Consider the following 20619-nt stretch of genomic DNA (forward strand, 5'->3'; position numbering starts at 1 on the left):
CTGTTAGGAGAAGAGTCCAGGACACCAAAATCCCAGCCTAAGCTCAGTCTCTGGGGGATCTCTTCTACTTCTGCATAGTGTTAGATGGGAACACCTCTAGAAAGAGACTCTTAAGCCTCACTCCTGACACCTGGTCCTGGTTCCAGCAGGAAGGACATTCTGCCTGGACAAGTGTGCAGCATTAAGAAGCTTAAGTCTTGAGGCAAATGGCTGGGGCGCTTTATGAGCATGGGGATGACTGCCAAGGTTACACCCATGTTCTATATTGGATAATATCAGAGAGATAATATACAGAAGTAATTCAGGAAGAGTGACCAAAATTCCTGGATTTGTCCTTCATGGCCAGGTTCCCCAGGTAATTGCTATATAGAAGTGGCTTCACCTTCAGAGATGCTTTAGGAGTTGGCTAACTGCAACACTTACAGAAGGCTTTGGTTTGCATGATGCTTTGAGTATGTGCCTCTCTAGATCTGATTTCATTTGCAGTGCTTAGAATAAGATGCTTATCTGGCATTTCTAACCATTGTGCCCAAGTGAATTTTTCAGGTAATGCTATTATTTGCTCAGTTCTAGAGGCCTTCATCAGACTGAGATGCTTTAGTAGGGATTTTGTTGCAAACCCATCATAATAAAGTAGTCTCTGTGCGACACAACTTGCAGCTATCGTTAGTGGTGGCAGGCAGTGACGCCATGACCCTACATGTATAGCAGCTCTGGTCCAGAAGCCTTTGGCTAATGCTGAGCTGAAACCAGTGAGCCCTGCTGCATGCAAGCTGCATGCCAGACTGCCATGCTCAAGCTGACACTTACCATCTGCTCTAAATTGTGGCCAGCCTGTGGAATGAGCGGGCAGAAGGTCTCTGTGCTCCACCCAGAGACACATATCCTCGGCTCCAGGTCTGAAATGATGGTGTAGACCCATCACTTCAAGCTTGTCAATAATTCAATCAAAACTATTAAGAGTGCTCATGAATAACTGTAGAGTATCATGACCTAAGTAAAATAGACAAACCAAGTGCTTGCTTCTCCAACATGCAAGCAGACTGACATTAATTGTTTGACCCTGAGATCTGATAAGCAGCCAGGTCCTAATCAGAGAAAACAAACATATTTGGGTACTTAGCATCTAAGAAGTTGGGTGGAAAGAAAACTTTATTTTGATGTGCTGTTGTTATGAAATTACTCCTTATTTCTCCAGGCTTTAATGATCTCATCATCAGTCTAACAAAGACAGTATGATGCTCAGCAAAGACTGTATTCTCAGGCTTGCATGTGTGTGCAGTAATTCAGGGTCACTGAATTGACTCCTTGTTTCAGTCATGGATAAAGGCACGCAGGATCTCCCTGTATTAAATTTGAGAAGTATCAGGATTACCTGTATTTGCAATACAGCAAGAAGTTTTGGTGGTTTTCCGAGTCACCATGACCCTGCTGAATGAATAATAACAGCAAATACACTTTGCAGAAGGGCTGAAGTATAGATTCCTGTTTGCAAAGGCAGCTTGTGAACTTTTCTCCTGATTATTTTTCTCTTGTAGTTACATGGGCTGAACCTGCAGTTACAGAGATGAAAGCAGAAAGCTCCATCTTTCTGCTCTATTTAAAATGAAGTCATAAGGCTGGATATTGCCTTCCTGCAGACTTGGGCAGAGTACTCTGATTCTACTGCAATAATCAGATGTCAGCACTGAGGTTAGATGCCAGAGTTACCTACCCTGTAAACTCAGCTAAGAAAGGCTGCATTTCCTGACATACTCTTTTCCTTATTTTTAAGGACTTAGTACTTTTTCAATAAAAATAAATTTAATTTGTGGCTACATTTCAGCTCCATTGGTTTGATGGTATAAGTGGAGCAATACCAGCTTTGGATTTAGAGCAGTCGTGTGGCTGAATCTCTCTGTACAGCTTTCATGTGGTCTGGTGAGACATTCTTAGAATCCCCAAACATTTTTGAAGATCCTAAACTGGAGACATTCACAATTCTTCCCTCCCTTTCTACCATTAATCCTTCATGTTTTAACAAGCACTGAAGTTAATACAGCCTACACTCTTTCCTGTCACATTGGGCCCCCTCCCTCCTTTCTTTCTCTTGAATAAAGCAATCTGTTCTTTCCCGTCTATACTCTTGTAAATCAAAGGGGTAGATGTCGACACTCAACATAACCAAGTATAAACTTCCTTTTTTTAATTAAACAGAGTTCTGACATTTGGTTTTAAGAAGTGTTTGTTTGGTTTTTTTTTTTTTTTAATATGTGAAGGATGTCAACTGCTTTTATTTTATTTTTAGTAGAGACGAATTTTGTATGGTACCGCAAATAATCGCCAGCACAAAATCTTTCAGATGTTGTTTCATAGTTTAATAGGAAGACAATTGGAGAGGAGCAGAAGTCTTGGAATTTGAAGCTTTTAGACTTAAGAGATTATCTCTTTGGTACAGGTTTTTGTGCACATAAATGATGTTTTAACTTCCTTTCCAAATTTAATTTCAAAACCAGCTGTAATTCTGTTGCTATTCTCTCTGCTGTTTTCTTATTACTACTAATTATACTTAGACAGTTATATGAAATAAAGAAATATCCAAACTCACAATAACAGGAACTAAAAATAAACAGGACTCTTGGAAGGAACACAGCCTCTATTTCAGCGTACAATACCAGGTATCTCGGTAGCAAGAGCAAAGTCACCCTAAAGTTGCCTCTTTCAAGATATCTCACACCTTTTGTGGTGCAAAACCAGAGAAAAGTTCCTAAACCAGAGAAAGTGTTCAGATCTCATACTGCTACTTTCCTTGATTATTCTCAGTCCATGTCCAGCCATGAAAAAAGGGTTTTATTTAATAATTCAGTTGTTGTTTTATTTCTAGATAATGGTTTTAATCCTCATTTGCAGTTGAAGTATATCATCCCTATGATGTAGGGGGCCAGATATATGTGTGTATAGCAATGCAAGAATGAAAAAGTCTCCTGACTGCCTGGTCAGAAGAAGGTTGGGCAGCTCTCAGGGGGACTGTGAGAGCTTAGAAACTGTAAATGCTGCTCTTAATGAGCAGGACTGAGAACAAATGGTTATGAGTAAGTTGCATGTGTACTTCTGGCCTTCCTCTTTATTTATTTATTCCTCAGGAGCACAGACGTGTGATCAGTGGTTCAGTCCCTGTTCTTCAGCTCCTATGGATGAAGAACTATGAGTATGGCACCTTTTCATGGTTTTAGTTAAGGAGCAGTACCACCACTTTGTCCTTCTACTTTCAGTCCCTCAAGCACAGAAAAGGATCTGCCACTTCAGCAAGAAGCCCAGCTGTGTCCTGGGGTGAATCAGGCACAGAATCACCAGCCAGGCAAGGGAGGGGATTGTCTGCTCTGCTCTGGGGTGGCCTCACCTTGAATAATGTTTGCACATTTGGGGTGTCACAATATAAAAAGGACATTAAACTATTAAGAGTGTCCAAAGGAGGACCACGAGAATGCTGAAGGGCTCTGAGGGGAAGCCATATGAGGAGCAGCTGAGGTCACTTGGTCTGTTCAGCCTGGAGACTGAGGGGAGAATTCATTGCAGTTACAACTTCCTCATAAGGGGTAGAAGAGGAACAGGTACTGATGTCTTCTCTGTGATAACGAGTGACAGGACTCAAGGAAACGGCATGAAGCTGTGTCAGGAGGGATTTATGTTGGTTATCAGGAGAAGGTTTTTCACTCAGAAGGTGGTTGAGCACTGGAACAAGCTTTCCCAGGAAAGTGTTACAGCACCAAGCCTGACAGAGTCCAAGAAGTGTTTGGACAAGGCTCTCAGCATATGGTGATTCTTAATGGGTCGTGTGCAGGAGGTGGACTTGATGATCCTGATGGGTCCCTTCCAATTCAGCAAATTCTATGACTCTGTGAACTCAGCTGCAGTTGATTTCATTGCCTGCAGTGTCAGAGTGACCCACAGCAGCATGCCACTGATGGTAGTGCTCTTTCACATGCATGTGCTCAGCTAGAAAATTCACCCTGGAGCTTCCTGAGAACCTGCTGCAATATAACCTGGTCTTCTGGAGCCTAGAAATCCCTGTGAACTCCTCGGATTGCTTCTTCCCACTGACAAAGTATTGTTTTGAGATACATCTGGTGTCAGGCGTAGGCATATGGCACCAGTATGGCAGTGCTGGCTCTGGGGGTGGTTTCCTGCAGAAGAGCTCTGGCTGAAGGCAGTAGTTACTGCCTATTGAGAGTTATTATATTTAGCACCCAGGTCTTTGTGAACTTGTTTGACTGGTGGCTGGGCAGAGTGCCATCTGAGCATAAGACATGAGCAGAGACAGCCGAGTCTCCAGGGCCATACACACATCACATGTGGGTACTGAGGTCAGGCTTCTCAGTAGGGAGAAGCTAAATGACTGTCTGTCCCAAGCACGTGTACCTGTGGTTGACGGGATATGCCATCATTAATCCAAATCTGGGCTGTATTAAACTTCTAAAATAAAAAACAGCTTTGCCAGCCACTTGAAGAGGGCTGGAGGCCTGTTTGGATCTATGCATTAGTGGGGAGGGAGAGAAGGAGCAGGGAGGCAGAGCAGGACTGATGAGCAAAAGGTTATGATATGGAGCCGTGCTCCACAGTACTCCTCCCCACGGGTTGAAATGACCTGACCCCCCACCAAGGCAGGGGGCAAAGAGTGCTGCTTTCCTCCCCGCAACTGCAGACCTCTCCAAGGGCTGGGCAACACCTCTGTTTGTGAGGCCCAGCCCTCTCTTTGCTGTAACAAGAACATGGACATCTCATATTTTGTTTCTTAATTATGTTTTCAGCATGGTTCTTGCAGCAGCTAGAAGCAGAAGCTTTAGCATTTGAGAAGCAGGATTGCCTGTTTGCCAGGCAAAATCCCCAGGTTTAGCAGCCTGAGCTCTCTCTTATGCTTGGGCAGTGCTCCCACATGGAACTAACTCAGATTTCCCCCTCCGGCACTTGGAGATCTGCTCGCCTCCACAGAGAGGCAGAACATGCACAAGGGACGAGGCAGCAGCACCAGTATTGTTTGTCCCACTAAGAGTACAACATCTGGGTAGAAGATCACTAAAGCCAGAAGCACCAGAAATACTTTAGTAAGGCCGCTGAGAAAGCTAAGGAGAGACAGAAACAGCAAAATCCAGTAGGTTGTTTTTGCACAGAGGGAGAAAACACCTGAGCATTAGGCTGAAGTAAATACTGAAATGATTCACTGCACAGTGCCATTGAGAGGAATGCAGATGACCAGACACTGCAATTTTGCCTGTCTCTTGTGGGTCCCAACAGTTGCTCAGACAGATGTTTTGTGGCACCCATAAAAAGATAATGCTGGGAATCTCCTAGCCTTAAAGGCTGCTTTTCTGCTGTGAACACTAAATTCCATGTAGAATTGCTTCTAACATGATTCCTCCTACATTTATTTATGTGCTGTTGCCATATCCCATGAAACTAGCTGGTTCTGTCCTCTGCAACAGGTAACTAAGCACCTACAGTATAAAATATCCCTAACTGAAAAACTGCAAAGCTTTACCATTGCTATTGGAAAGTGCCATGAGATTATCCTAGAAGGGTGTGGCAGAAGTGCAACCAAGGATATGCTGTTACTTTAAAAACCTGACCATGTGCTTGTTCCTACCCCTTTGAAGTCAGTGGCAAAGCTGTTTCAGAGGAGCAAGACTACTTGAACAGGCAAACAAGAAGCAGCCTGGGGGCAGAAGAGGCTTACAGGGAATGGTTTCTGCTGCTGTCCTTGAGCACAGAGCTGTTCAGACAGACTGGAGACCTGTCAGCCACTCTCTCCCATTAGGACTAAGAAATGAATGCTTTTCAAGTTCTTAAATGAATGGGCTTAATCTTACAGCCCTTACTCATCTGAGTACTGCCATTAATTTTAAGAAAATAATCACTGTATTAAGTGCTGTGGAATGGAGTCCTTAAATTGTTAAATTCTAATATTTGACATATTTTTTTATTGGATAGAAAAATAATACTGACATAATTAAAAGGATGTGAACATTTCACCTTTTGAAGACTGCAAGCTGCTTTGGAGTGAGATGTAAAACTAGAAGCAGTGCAAAGAGCTCAAGCCCATGTCATGTCTGTAGGTTATTTTTGAACTTTATGAAAAACACACTTTAGCAGTTTATATCCTGACCATTCAACTGTATTCTGGCATTCTAAATGCAAAAACATGCTAACCATGAAAGCAGAACTTTTAAAAATACACTGTCCACTTGGCTTCTTTGCCCTGCCTCAGAGTCTCCTAAGTTTGTTTGGGACAAACTTGGGAACTTTGTTGTGGAATGACTGTTTGAATTGGGGTTTCTTAAAATACATGTGGAGCCTTGTAGCTGCTGTGGGGTGTACCCAGTGGTGGAGCTGTACTATTTTAAAATCATCTGACTATTTCACTTCATGTAAGAATATCTGTCAGCTTAGTTATAAGGAATGATAGAGGTTGATTAAAACAACTCATGAAGCCATTAAACAAAGAGATAAAATGTAGAACATGTGCTGTAGGGTAGTTTTAATTATAATGTGGGGGGGATCTGTGGAAACTGGATGGCAGCTGCAGTGTAGCTGCATTTTAAAACCCTCTTAACAGTACCGACATCCTGTTCCTTGGGGGTGGAGTTTCTTTTCTGTAAAGCTAGGTCCTTTGGAAATGGTGTTTGGAAGCTACCTCTCATTGCTATGACTGACCATAATGGAATTGCTGTGCTCAAGCCTTTTGATACAGACTAAAATGGGCATTTATGTACACTAATCATCTAGTCATTAGGTGCTAGACTATATAACAAAACAGAAATGTATGCAGAATCATTAGTCAAGAGGGGAAAGTATAAAGATGTCACGTGAATGGCCAGGAGGATCCAGAGAGAGTGGGGAAGAAAAAAAGTAATGGCAGTTTTTTTCATTGTCTTGATTATCTTATTAGGTCAAAAAAACCCAGCAATAAATATACTGCTGTATGCTGTAAGTGTGTCTATTACGTTCACTTAGCATATAATCTGGCTTTAAACATTTGATATCAGGCAGCCACATGAATTCAGTAAAAACTGTTTAAACTTCCCATTTTACTTTGTTCTTAATAACCTAGTTATAGGCATCAAGAGTTAGTTAGCATAATTAATTCTAGCCCTATCAGAAGGGGTTTCAAGTCTCTCATGAGTTCAAATCTGTCTCTAGCCACTAGAAATCCTCATGAGGAGCAGCAGGAAAAGGAGGCAACACATCTGCCCATGTCAAAGGTTTTACAACCCCATCCACTTCTCCCAGAGACAGGGCCATTACCTAGGTAGACACTGGGTCTAGTTCAGCTTGGCAGTCCCAGTGTTCCTAATTCAACAAAGTTTACTTAAATGTCTGCCATGCTTTTTATGCAAATGAAATATAGTAATTTAGTCAACCCTTTGTCATTGGGTAAATTGTGTTCCCAGACAGGAATGCCAACACTTCAAAATATCCAGTCATTAAAATATATAAAAAAATATTTTCATAAAATAAAGACATATCATCCAGGACCAATTATATAAAAATGGGAAGTAATTATTTAAGAAGAGCATGGAAGACTTGAAGGAGTTACTGCTTCTTGCTCTTGGCTGTAGCTTGTAGGCACATGAAGGTCTGGGGACTGTTCCCTTGAGGACTTTAGCTGTTGTGTTATTTTAAGGACATTGAAAAGTGGTATTTGGGATAGATAACAATCTCCATACTGGCTTGTGGGGCGCTCTACCAAGTAGCCAGGGTACCCATCACACCTGTCTGACTCCTATGCATCCCCAGCTAAAGAAAATATACAAAGATAATTCAGCTGTCATTAGGATGAGAAAGAAACTCAGTTCTGCTTAAACAGTGTAAAGTGTGGTTCCCTTTGTTCTTAGACCTTGGTAGCAGAGGAATCAGTCATTGATCCAACAATGAGACACAGCTTGTCAGCTGACGCTCTCAAGACAGCACACCTTGAGGTGAACTTTGGAGGCTTTTTTTCACAGACTTGAAAGCTGCCTGAGTTAAAAGTTAGAGGAGAAACAGGGGAAGAGCTCTCCCTGATGGGATGTCATGGGCCAGGACGCCATTCTCTGTTTGGCTGGAACTGGTTAGTTGAAGTTCTCACTTCTGGAAAAGAAATTAAGCACTTTACCATCACTGTCATGGAAAGGTTATCTCAGGTTTTTAGCATCATGCTCAGACTCATCTTGTATTTTTCCTGGGACCAATGGGACAACACATTTTAGGGTCAAAGTTAGTTCTCTGCATGTCTCCTGTTGCTTTAGTAGAATTACTAGTGTGCAAGGAGTATGAATAAACTTGATACAGTGATTCCTAAAATACAAAATGCTAGTTACAGTGTGCTTCCCTAGGGAGACAACTGAAGATGGCTGACCATGTAATCCCTCTCTTCTCTACCTCTTTTCCTCCAGTCCTCCGTGATGTCAGTCTGTTTTGCCCGCTTTCACCCAAACCTGGTCGTTGGTGGAACATACTCTGGCCAAATTGTCCTGTGGGATAATCGCAGTCACAGGCGCACTCCAGTTCAGAGAACTCCCCTATCTGCTGCTGCTCACACGGTAAGGATAAAAATCACCTCCTCTTCCCTTAGAGGAGATGGTCAGCAGGGAAAGGCAGCTGCCTAGTTGTGTCTACACTGCTAGTTGCCACACAGATGAAAACAGAAGTGTGGCCCTTGAAGGGAAAAAAGTAGATCTAAGATCTAAGATCTAAGACATCTAACAACCACCTCTTGTAAGTGCTTAATCATCACATGTTGTACAACCAAGTCAGGACGTTATTCTCCTTTCCAAGAAAGAAGGCAGGATTGAGTACAACACTTGAGTGAGGCACCCATGTACCAGCACAGTGGCACTGTAAGTCTTGTCCCCATTGTCTGTAAAGAGAGCCAGACCACTGTGGAGGCTGTATGCCTCTCAGTCTGACGTGGCAGGCAATTTGAGTCATTATTGTTGTCTTGGTGTACACAAACTTCTCCTTTGAATCAGATTAGGCACCTGTGAGGGTCTCATAGTGGATTCCTTATAAGTAGACACTGGTGCCCTCAGAAAAAGTGGGGCAATTTGCTTCTGTTTTCTAAAAGAGCAACACATAAATCCCTGCCATGGTCTTCTGCTCCAGACAGGGCCACAGGGCCGAGTTTGCACACTGAGGGAGAGTTTGTTTCAATAGAATGATGCAGGAGAGCATTTTGCTGACACACACAGGTACTTACAGATAATTATTGATGGTGGCAATGGGCTCTAGTGATGTCTGGGAGAGAAATGGGCAGAGCAGTAACACAAAATGCCTGAGAAAGAAGAGACTTCGTCTGTGATACATGGATGATGTCTGTGACAGGAGAGTCTCTTACACTGCAAAATCCTCATATTGTGCTAGAGGAAGAGACAAGCCTGGGTTGCCCTGCTAAAGTGTCCTCACTCTGCTACAGCACTGACATCCAGTCCATCCTGCACAACCGACTTGTGCATTCTTAAGCTCTCCTCCTCCAGAGTCTGGCCATGGGCAGACTCTTCAGGAGAGATGGAAGGTGGAGTACCTCATCCTGGGAGCAAGCTTAGGGCAGTTCCTGAGTGGAAACTAAAAAGGAGGAGAAAAATGCAAAAGTATGATATAAGGGTGCAGAAAACCGCAGATTTTCTGTAACAAAAGGAACTGAACTTGACAAAGCATTCTGAGAGATAAGATGATAATGTTGTTCTAGCAGAATGAAACTTCAGACAAAGTGATAGTACTTCTGCAGCTCCGGCTTTTACAATTCTGTGATTCTAATGTTTGGAATTTGCAGATCAAGGTTCAGCTTTCAGTTGACTGTGACAGTATAATTCCTGGAGTTAAAAGACAACTCCAGAAGCCATGCCATGTGAATTACCGCTGAAGATTCAGTATGGGGCCAGTATTATGATTGCAAGTCTCCTATATTAAAAATTACAGGTGTGCACAGACAAGCTTAGTGGGCCAGGCAATACCAATATTGTTCCCTAAATTTCCACTATCATGAATGTTGATGTAATTATCTAATGATCTGTGCCATGGTTTGCAACTTCAACATTGCTTTTCATTTCCCTAATGTTTCTGCTCATTTTGTTGCCAGTAATGTTGTTCAATCTGCATGAAAAGAAACAGTCTCTCCTGGAAGTGCAATTTAGAGATGTAGCAGACCAGAAAACTAGTGGCAAGAAGCTGACTGTCACTGAAAATTGAACAACTGGGACTCAAAATCTAGTGGAAAAGCAAAGATTAATGGGAAGTAATTTGTTTACACTCAAAAATCATTTAAGGCAAAATTGTACCTCCTGGAATTATATATTAAAACAGTTTTATTATTGCAATAGAACAATAAAACAATGTTTTCCCTTTGAAAAATATAAATAAATTACTTTCAGTGGTGGATGGGCACTTTATGTGCTGTCATGGATTGGTATAAATTAGTGTTTACACAGTCTAACATGAGGAAGCATGATGTTTTAAGGAGTGCTCAGATTTTACAATAAGAGTTGCTTACTTTATATTTGTTTATAAGAATTACTTATATAAACTGTAAATGAGGTCTTGGTTGCAAAAGGCTGGTTTGAATCCTTACTGCCAAAAAAAAATTAAATCAAGACAATGCTACATTAATGATGTTACTTTTTGTACTGCTAGATACGTGAGCTGAATAGTCTTTTTTTAATTTCAACTCATGCTGTATGTGAAAAAAGGATTTTTCTCTTTTCTTTCTCTTGCTTTGTTTATTTGAAACAGATAGATCGTGTTGTTTTCCCTGACTTAAACCTTCCTGAAATTTAGTATCACTGATTACTGCCTGGATTCACCAGGAAAGAGAATTCTACCCACAGCTTACTCACTAATTTCCTTTCACACCCACCACACATCTGCACTTGGGACAACAGGAAATTTTAATTAAGACAAAACCTTTCTGCATGATGATTTCATTTCCAAGATAAATAAAAGCAAGCTGGCAGCAACCCTTTGAAAGGAAGGAGCCTGTTTAGACTTTCTGTTACGTACAGTTGGTTGTCTTTTTCATCCGCTTTCCTTACATCTTTTCATTTCTGCCATGAGTTTTATTGTGCATTAAATTGATGGCTGGTAGCCCTAATTAAAGCCAGGGCTGACACACTGAGGTGCTGTTGGAAAGACATAGCTCACTCTTTCCCCCCTACTAAATATTCTAGATATTCCACTGCTTGCTGTAGCTTCCTCCCACCCACTCTGTCTGTTTGGTCTACTGAAGGTCAAAAGCCCATGAAAAAAATAGGTCTGTGCTTATTTCACACATCAGTATGCAGTTACCATGTTTAGCACTGGGGTCATTAGCTTACACTTAAGAAGCAAGAAAGTCTATGATAGGAGTGTAATAGTGTGAGACACATGTGAGGGACCAATTGGGGTCCATTTGATGATCTGAGAGAAACCAGGTGCCTGACAATCTTGAGAGAAAGAAAAAAATTAGCATCAAATGGACCTTGTGACTTACTGGTGTGTACAGGTTGCCTCCAAGCACAAGATACTATTTCAGCGGCAACTGCTTAGTCCATCTCAGTGTGGGCACAAACACTGTTTGTACAGGTGCTGCACCTTTTGCTCTTGGAGAGGGGACATTTACTGGGCCCACTCAGGAATCAAACCTGAGAGTGAGCCAGAGCTCTTGAGGATTTCTACCATTTCCCCACTGACTCGGTAGGTGATCTGCAGCTGGATCTTGACGTAAGTGGCAGTTCTGCCATTCCTTTCAGCAGGACCAAATGCTACATTCCTAACACTACATGGAGTTGGCTTAGAAGCTCCCTAGGGATCTCCTGAAAGTTGGTCCTAATTTTCTTTAATTAAGCAAGGTATTAGAGAAAAATTGTTTTTGCCTTCTGGAGATGCAGGTCTTCTATTGGTAAACACTGCAGAAAAATTAAATTTTTCTTTGCTTGACTTTTGTATATTTCTAACCCTTAATTTAGCAGTACCACTTGTACTGGTCAAAGGAAATTAAATCTTATTGCTCAGTCTGACTGATTTTTCACTCTGGAGATTGCTGAACTTGACCCATCCCTCATATGTCACCATCAGATATCAGATGACACTTTAGGCTCAAAGTGTTACCAGGTTCCTTGGAAAAGGAATAGGCCAAGTTTCATTATGCATACTAATTGGAATTCAGCCTCCATGGAATGACTGCATCATGGTGAACCAGGTGTAACACCCTAAATCTAGACACTCCCCACTTACAGTGACAGATTTTAAAAGGTGTATTGGCCGATGCTGAAGAACATTGATGGGCTTGTTCATGTTCTTCAACTGGACTACATTTGCAAATATTTAGCATGCAAGCCAAATTCTGACAGAGTTCAAGTTTTATGCAGCTGTTTTCTTGAATAAAGTTTTCATTTTTATTCCATTTGGACAGTTTTCCTCTTTCTGCTGGTTATTTTCAGTGTCAAAAGCCATCAGTAGAATGATACATATCCCTGTGGGTGAAATCTCATCCACATAATTTGGTATTTTCACAGCATTACTCAGCTGGGCTGTTTTATTATGAGGAAAACGAAACTTTGAAAACATTTCCACCTCCATAATGTACTTCTTAAAATTTAAATGAAAAAGAAACACAAAAACCCAACCAAAATAATTCCTATCTGGCAAAAGCTGAGTCTTTTATTTTCTAGGCATTGTGTGACTACTTAATCATTCTTTAAAATAACATATGAGACATTAGAAATTTGTGGAAATATAAGAATGGCTCTCTGACTTCAGTGTTCTGTGTTTTCAGCATCCTGTGTATTGTGTGAATGTAGTTGGAACACAGAATGCACACAATCTTATTACTGTCTCTACGGATGGCAAAATGTGCTCCTGGAGCTTGGACATGCTCTCAACTCCACAGGTGGGTTTGTTTTCACCAACGTGGGGGGAAAAAGTGTCTTTGGTAGAGCAGGATACTTGCATAGTGGAACATAGCTCCTAAAAGCCAAAATCTCGCATCCTATACAAACTAAAACCAGTGGATGTGCTTGAAAGAGTACAGCTTGCTTCCAGCAGTCTTTGCTAAGAGCCAAACCCCATTTCCTTTACCACAAATCATGTAATTATTGTAATACGTTAATACATAGGTCAGTTTCAAGTGAAAATGAAATAGTCCATTTTAAAGCATGGTAATTACAGAAGTCGCCTGTGGTATAAATTGCACTTATTCTACAGCATTTTTTAACAAATGTGGACTAGATTGCACTGCTGCTGAACACACCCTAGGCACTGCAGGTTTCCAAGGCACAGTCAGAAACTCAGAAACTTATTTTGCTGGCAGCCTTCAGTAGCCAAAGGAACAAACAATGCAAATCAAAAGTTTTAGAACTAATTCTCCCCCTCTGGAATGTTTGCTACTATCGTCTTCCCGCCCTCCCCCCCCCCCCCTTTGTATTAGAAATGAAAGGAAACGCAGGAAAATTGCCCAAACCACTAGTGATTATAATAATGGAAACTAAACAAAGAATCCAATGCTGAAAAAGGTGTACAGAAAGCATCTTTTAAGTGTTATCTTCTGAAGAAGTACATTTTCTATTCCAACACATCACTCATTTTTATACACAATTTTGTAGAAAAAAATTAATATAATTTTTACTAAGCATCATGGGATCTGATCTTGTTTCAAAATGCTGCATAGAAACTCCCTATAATGATTCCATTAATCATGCACTAATGTGCAATTACTATTGAATTACTTGCTTTTCAGTGTTGACACAAGAGGTGGGACTCCTCTATCCTAACCTCAGCCATCTAAAAGTTGATGTGTCAAGTCTAAGTTAGAAATTCAAGTTTTCTGTACTGCTGAGGTAGAGAGAGACTGGTACTTCTGCAGGGTGATTCATCCCATCCAAGTGTGAAAAGACATTTCAGATACCCACCCTGGGACATGGAACTGTCCTATCTTAGGGTGGAGGAGTATTCTGGAAGTCATTACATCTACTCCTCTACTCAAAGTGAGACCAGCTTCAAATTTCGACATTACATTGCTCATGTAAGGCAACAGTGTGGGACTGGTAGCTGTGCCCTGGGACTGTAAGAAACCAATACTCTTCTACAGTCGATATGGAAGCATCTAAAGTGGCCCAGGCATCTATCTTCAGGCACTCTAATGCCTTCCAGTTTCTTACCTAAACATGAGGAAGATAAATCCCACCCCTGCATATTCATTTATTGGAATTTTAGTAAATTTACTAAAATGAAACTTTAGTAAATTTCATTTACTGAAATCTGAAGCACAGATCTGTGAACATCTGAGTTCCAGTATCTCATCACTCAAATGGAATTTCCCTGCTCCAAATCTGGCTCTCAACAAGGATGGGAACACAGCCCAAACACTGAAGTTTGGCACATGGCTCATGGTGATCTAGAAAAGAGAGGCACAGCACTTGACGTCAAGCTGCATGCTATAGCTTTAAACTGGGAGGAGTAAAGTGTTGCTGATGCATGTCAATCTGAAACTTTCCAAAGACACAGCTCCAGAGCACTTGTGTACAGTCATGGTGTGGGCGCTGGGAGCAGAGCATCCACCACAGTCTATGGCCATGTCCCTGCAGAGACACCAAATGATGATCTCACCCCAGAAGGTTTTAACAAAAATACATGGTCTCTCTCCCATATTAACAGAATTTCTCTCTCTCACACTCACATGTTTACAGAAATATGGGGTGGTCTCCCAATGCATTTTCTATGCCTTGTTTTGCCTTTATAATAGAACCAAATTTATTTCAAAGAAAAGCATAAACCAAGCAGAAGTATTTCTCTGTGGGTTTGCATCGCTCTCCTTTCACAGGGATACCCATTTTCTTTACAGCAAAAAAGCCCTTTTGAGAAAAACCGTACAAGCTTTGGCCCTAGAAGAACAGCAGCATAGGCCTTTTAAACATAGAGAATATAACCACTTAAATAGCTAAAGATGAAAATGGTGAAATCATTCAGGCCTTTTGTGGATTCTTGGGTTACACCATTTAGGCTGAAAAACTAAAAAGTTGTGCAAAATCTGCTCAAAGCGTACACATCTTGCAACAGCCACAAACTTGCACGGTTGTTTTATTTCCAATTGCAAAAATGGCCATGCTGATTTACTTTAAAATATAGCTACCAAATGAAAACAGAAGACATTCCTGCTGGTTTGTAGCTTGATGGTGGAGTCTAGAGGGAGTGTTTATGGTTACCTCAGAAAATCCCTGAAAAGCAATGCTTTGAATGGTGGTAGTGACAGGACCCCAACTTTTTTATTTTGTTCTGCAAAGGGACAAATGACACAGTGAAATAAATGCCTCACATGCACGCGATATTGCAAGTGCTTCCTGACAACTGATTTCCAGAATGTAAATAGAAGGGTATTGCATGATTTATTAAAGCCTGAGGCTGGCAAATGTAACCATTAAGGTATTATCTTTAGTTTCTGCACCATTAGATTTTAAATTCTCAGCTGTCATCTCTGGCTGATTTAAGATGATGCAGAAAAGACCTGTGCCTTCCTTCCAGTCTCATATGTGTGACAGACAGCACTGGAGATGGCAGGCACATCCTGGTTTGTGACACTGCATCTTCTTACAACATCTTATGTAGAAATCAAAGTCCTGTGACGGGGTCAAATGATTTCATCTTCCTCTCCTGCTACCCCATGTAATATTTCTAAATATTTAGAAATATTACATGGGGTAGCATATATTAAGTCTCAGTTTTAAAAAAACCCAACCCAGACTAACAAAAGGAGGATCCCAGCATAATAACAAAACCTGTTTTGGTAGGAGAGCATGGAGCTGGTATACAATAAGTCCAAACCAGTGGCGGTCACAGGAATGGCTTTCCCAACCGGAGATGTCAATAACTTTGTCGTGGGCAGTGAAGAGGGAACAGTCTACACAGCCTGTCGTCATGGAAGGTGAAGTTCAGCATTTTGTACTTATAAAACATGTACCTGTGTCGATGAGAGATTGTCAAGTGTGTGTGAAGTGTTCAATGTTTTCTTCTCATGGATTAACAATGTCTGTACTGTTCCTGTGACTAGCACAGGAGCTCTCCGACTTCGAGCATCTTTGCTACAGCCTGTTATACTGGGGCAGTTACCCCAGGCTCCCTGTGTAGCTGGTGGGGAGTAATGGTTACTCTTAGGTTGACTTCCTTTACCTTTTTCAGTCGTGTGCCTGGAGGGAAGATGGCTGGACCCTCAGAAATGCCTCTTTCTCACTGATGAGATGAGATGAGATGAGATGAGATGAGATGAGATGAGATGAGATGAGATGAGATGAGATGAGATGGAGGTTTACACAGCTGCGTACAGGTTTATACACCTAGCTGAGATGCAGGTGTCTATGTCTGCACAGGTCAAATGAAGCCCTAGGACACACTTCTGTTGCAGGATAATCCAGCCTAAACCAATATCAGATGGTAATCTGTTTTATTTTTTACCATTCTCAACTCCATCTTCAGTCTCCACAGGGATAAATCAGAGAAAAGCCACCATGGGCCTGGTTCCTTTAATAACACACATGCAGTCACAGTGTGCCACATGGGTTCTAGAGAATCCTGTGCTCTCTCACACTATGGTCACGCATAATATAACCCAGGCTGTAGTTTGATACTGCAAGTTCCTTGTTTGGCACCCTGCAAACCTGCAGGATGCTAGTGTTCTGTGTTAGCTTCCAGTAGTAGTTTTATCTCTGGGAAACTTGAAAGGCTTTTGTAAAGAACAAAAGCCTGGTTTTCCACTGACAGACTTGGAGCTCATCCCCGCCAGTGGTACGCAATGTTCTCTGAATTCATATTTTATCTTATTCTGAGTTTATGTTGACCAAAAAGACATTGATACAGTGCTTTAAGACTGCAAGGCTTCTACACATCCCAAATGTTTTATAAACACTGTTTTACATATGTTTTGTTCAATGTTTTTTTTTATTTTAAAATATTTTTATTTTAGCCTGACCACTGACACTGTTGTAAAATTGTGGCTATTTAGGCATATACTGATAGGCTGTGTGGCAGCTCATGGTTTGAATGAGTCTTGGGCTGCTTGGATGAATGAAGCATGCCCAAGGGCATTTCTCACTTATGAACTTTCAGAATTGCCTGGTTTGTTCCTCACAAGAGGAAGAAGGTGCCAGATCCTCTTTTTAGCACGCCTTTTTAGAGCCCTTCTACTGACCATTGACAAAAGCTCTTCTGCTCCTGCCTGTCTTTCCTGGAGCTTTTTGCTATCATCCCTGGTTTACTTCCAGATGCTCCTGTGTCCTTCAGCCCAGCACAGTGAAGAGCCATATGTCATTCTGGAAAAAGGTGTGTCAAAGCACAGCACACACCCAGGATATTCTCAGTGCTCCAGAACTCCGCTTACCCCACTGACTACATGGCAGATAGCTGGGATAAAATAAGAGGTGTCCTTTGTATCCAGCACAGCAAGACTCAGCCCCCTGCTCCAACACATGCTGCGAGGTCTGGCAGGGGAACATAAATGAGGCCACACTGTCCACACAGGAGAGGTGAGGGGACACTGCACCAGCTGGATGAGGGACCAGTTTCCTCTGGCACAGCTCCATATCTCCTTTCAGTACACTGTACTCCCACTGGCACAGGGCTGACAGGCTCATCAGAGCTGTGGCTATTTTTAATGTATATTCTTCCACTTGCAATTTTTCTATAATCTAGCTAAAAGGGTAATTTCTTTATTCCCTTTTCTGTGTACACTGTGAGACAGCACTGACAACTGATTGGGCATCATTTGCTTCCAGGAAGAAGAAAACTGTGCACATTGTCTCTTACACAGCGTTGTACTTTTCCTTCCTAATAGTTATTCCAGCCTCTGGCTGATGAAATACACATCTCCCCTTGTTCAAAGTAATGACTGTATGATATCTGATCACAGGATCAGTTTCTTCACTTTTTGTGAAAAAGCATTTACTTCCTAGTGACTTGATTGACTGCTGTGAAAAGTTATCTTAGATATTTAAGAGAAAAAGAATTGCCCATGATAAGTCATTAACATATCTGCATTTTTATTTTAATGGTTATTCCTTGTGATAATGGCTTACTCAGAGGCATAAGCTATAGTATAATTACAATTCAGAATTTTATAATTATACAGAAATGTTATTTCAATCTCCAGGACTAGACAGTGTATGTAGAAGTCAGTAACATAAGTCTTCAGAAGTAAGAGAAATTCTCCCTGTGCTCGATTCTGAGCATTAATTTTGCCCAGTGGAGTAAACCTCTGCAGTCTAAGTCCTTAGCAGAAGGAGAGAGATTGGCAGGTTAAATAGAACTTTAAAAGGAAGCAAGACCTTAACAATAAAGAAAAGTTATGTTAAAGCCCTAGGTGGTAAATCACTCTCTGAATGTAAATCCTTCTTCTTCCTGCAGTAAAGCTGGCATTGGTGAAATTTTTGAAGGCCACCAAGGACCTGTCACAGGAATCAATTGTCATATGGCAGTGGGTCCAATAGACTTTTCCCATCTCTTCGTCACATCATCGTTTGACTGGACAGTGAAATTGTGGACCACAAAGGTAAGAAATCCAAGCTGGGCTAGGACAAGTAATTCTACTTGTAAAAATGCTGTTGTCAGAATAGAAATATTTTAGTACTGTCTATCAAGTCCTAAGAACCAATTAATTGAAAGGCTATGGTTGGAATGAGCATAGTGATAGAATTGTAAGTAAAATATATAGCTAGTGTAGTAACTCCCAATCATATTTGCCCTGGAGCATACCTTGCCCTTTAGCGGGCCTTCATTTCAGTATTAACCCTAGCACTGAGCAGTTTCACAAGGCAAGGAGATGAGGATGTCTTGTATTCCCAGCCATCAAACAATCCATTCAGCACTCCCTGTGCAGGCTAAATTGCAAGGCTAATACTATGCACCGTGGTGGTGCAGGAGCAGGAACACTTTCCTCTGATGAAGCAACAGGAGAAGTGCATGTACAACTTAGTGCAATCAATATCACTTGTGAAATTCACTGCTGGAGGAGGCTGTGATAGCCAAAAAGTATAAAATGTCCCAATGACATTAGACACTGGAAGCAGGGAGGAAGTACATGCTGGAACTGACATTCATGAACACCAGGGATCTGTTGCTGACTACTCTGTGTCTGTCTGTCCATGACCTCTTTCAGAGAGAGCAGCAGAACAGGAGAAATGGCACAGTCCCGTGAAACTTTGAAACCCCAACACTCCATGGGACAGACTAAACAGAATAACCTGATTTATCGTACAGGCTGAGTGAAATAGGACAATGAGATATAAAATCCTAATTATAATCTAAATTTATTTTAGATTATTTAGATTTAGTAATCTAAATTTATTTTTTTTATACACCAGAGTAGAGAACTGCCTTCCAAATGTCAGGTTCTTGCCTTAACCAAGTTGGTTTTATGTCTGCATTTGGTTCACATCTTGAGCTGCACCCGGCAGAGTTCCCATACTGGAAGCTAACCACAGTCAGGAAGTATCTCAGCATGTGTTCCTCCAAGACATCAGGGCTTGGAGATGCTAGAACAGATGTACAGCAAATGTAAATATAAAAGTGATCAGAAGGGCTCACGTGACAGCCTTGTGCTGGAAAAAGAAGCAGTTACCTAGATGGTAACTTGAATCAGCTTCCATAGCAGCTTCCCAATGCTTTTGTTAATGGCCTGATCCAATGTGTGTGCTAATTAACAGGTATCTTTTCCTAATCAGCAATGACCACAGCTGTTGGTTTTGTCTTGAGCATTACACTTCAGGAAACTCATAATGAGAAAGGTGCATGATTTACCTAATTCACATGTAACTATATACATCACCAGACCCAGCCTTAACCAATGCAAAAGTAATCCAGAGGAGCGGACATGGGCAGGCTGGAATGGGTCTGGGATGGTTCCTAGGTGGTAAACTTCTGAAAAGGCTGCAGGATAGCCAAGGGATGGACAACTTAGATGTTGGCTCACTGGGGCTAGATAGGCCATTTGGTGTGTGACACAAGGGAGTCCTGGGTAGTGGTGACTTCCCTTGGGAGCAAGAGAACGCTGAAGTTGCGTAAGGGGCGAAGAATTTGTGGGGAGTGCAGGGAAGATGAAAGGCAAGTATTGAATTCCAATCACACATGTACAGCAAAGTCTTGGATTGGTATTTAGCTGTCAGCTTGAGGCGGAATATGGCAATAAGGGTCTCATTCATCTGCAGCTTAAATGAAATTGCATTAAGGGATAATAAAGCCTGATTTTTATTTTAAACTCTTGGGACTTTAGAAGTTACTAGTAACACTAACACAGCACATTTTGGGCACAAAGACGCTGCAGATAGTAATACACAGTTATCTCCTTGTGGAATATTTTAGTGCCAGAATGGAATGGTGGGTCTGATTTTGTTCAAGAAAATCAGTTTTCAAAGAACCAAACAATTTAAATTTCTGATATCTATCAAGCTGTGGCTTATCTGGCAAGAGAGGCTTCCTGAGAAAGCTGTTTGACTGAGCTGGGCGAGCTGTGATGTGCATGTGACACACCACAGCACAGCTCAGAGCTGGAAGCTACATGGCTGTTTTGGATCACTCTTCTGGAGCAGGTTTGAGCAGCAGCAGCAGCCCCTGGCTGCTGCCCTGCCAGCCACTGCCCTGTGAAAACATTCTCTG

General features: G+C 41.6%; 1 protein-coding gene across 10 annotated transcripts in view; it reads left to right on the top strand.

Annotated features, from left to right (window-relative positions):
* The window catches only part of DYNC1I1 (dynein cytoplasmic 1 intermediate chain 1), a 186318-nt gene that overhangs the window by 129481 nt on the left and 36218 nt on the right, over nt 1-20619 (top strand). For all 10 annotated transcript variants that reach the window (XM_053981009.1, XM_053980994.1, XM_053981018.1 and 7 more), the window contains 4 exons: nt 8409-8555; nt 12761-12874; nt 15768-15901; nt 18373-18517. In XM_053981009.1, the coding sequence (XP_053836984.1) occupies nt 8409-8555; nt 12761-12874; nt 15768-15901; nt 18373-18517 (540 nt within the window). The remainder of the gene's footprint in view (nt 1-8408; nt 8556-12760; nt 12875-15767; nt 15902-18372; nt 18518-20619) is intronic.

This window comes from Vidua macroura, chromosome 1 (assembly GCF_024509145.1).
Source record: "Vidua macroura isolate BioBank_ID:100142 chromosome 1, ASM2450914v1, whole genome shotgun sequence".
Classification (NCBI taxonomy): Eukaryota; Metazoa; Chordata; class Aves; order Passeriformes; family Viduidae; genus Vidua; species Vidua macroura.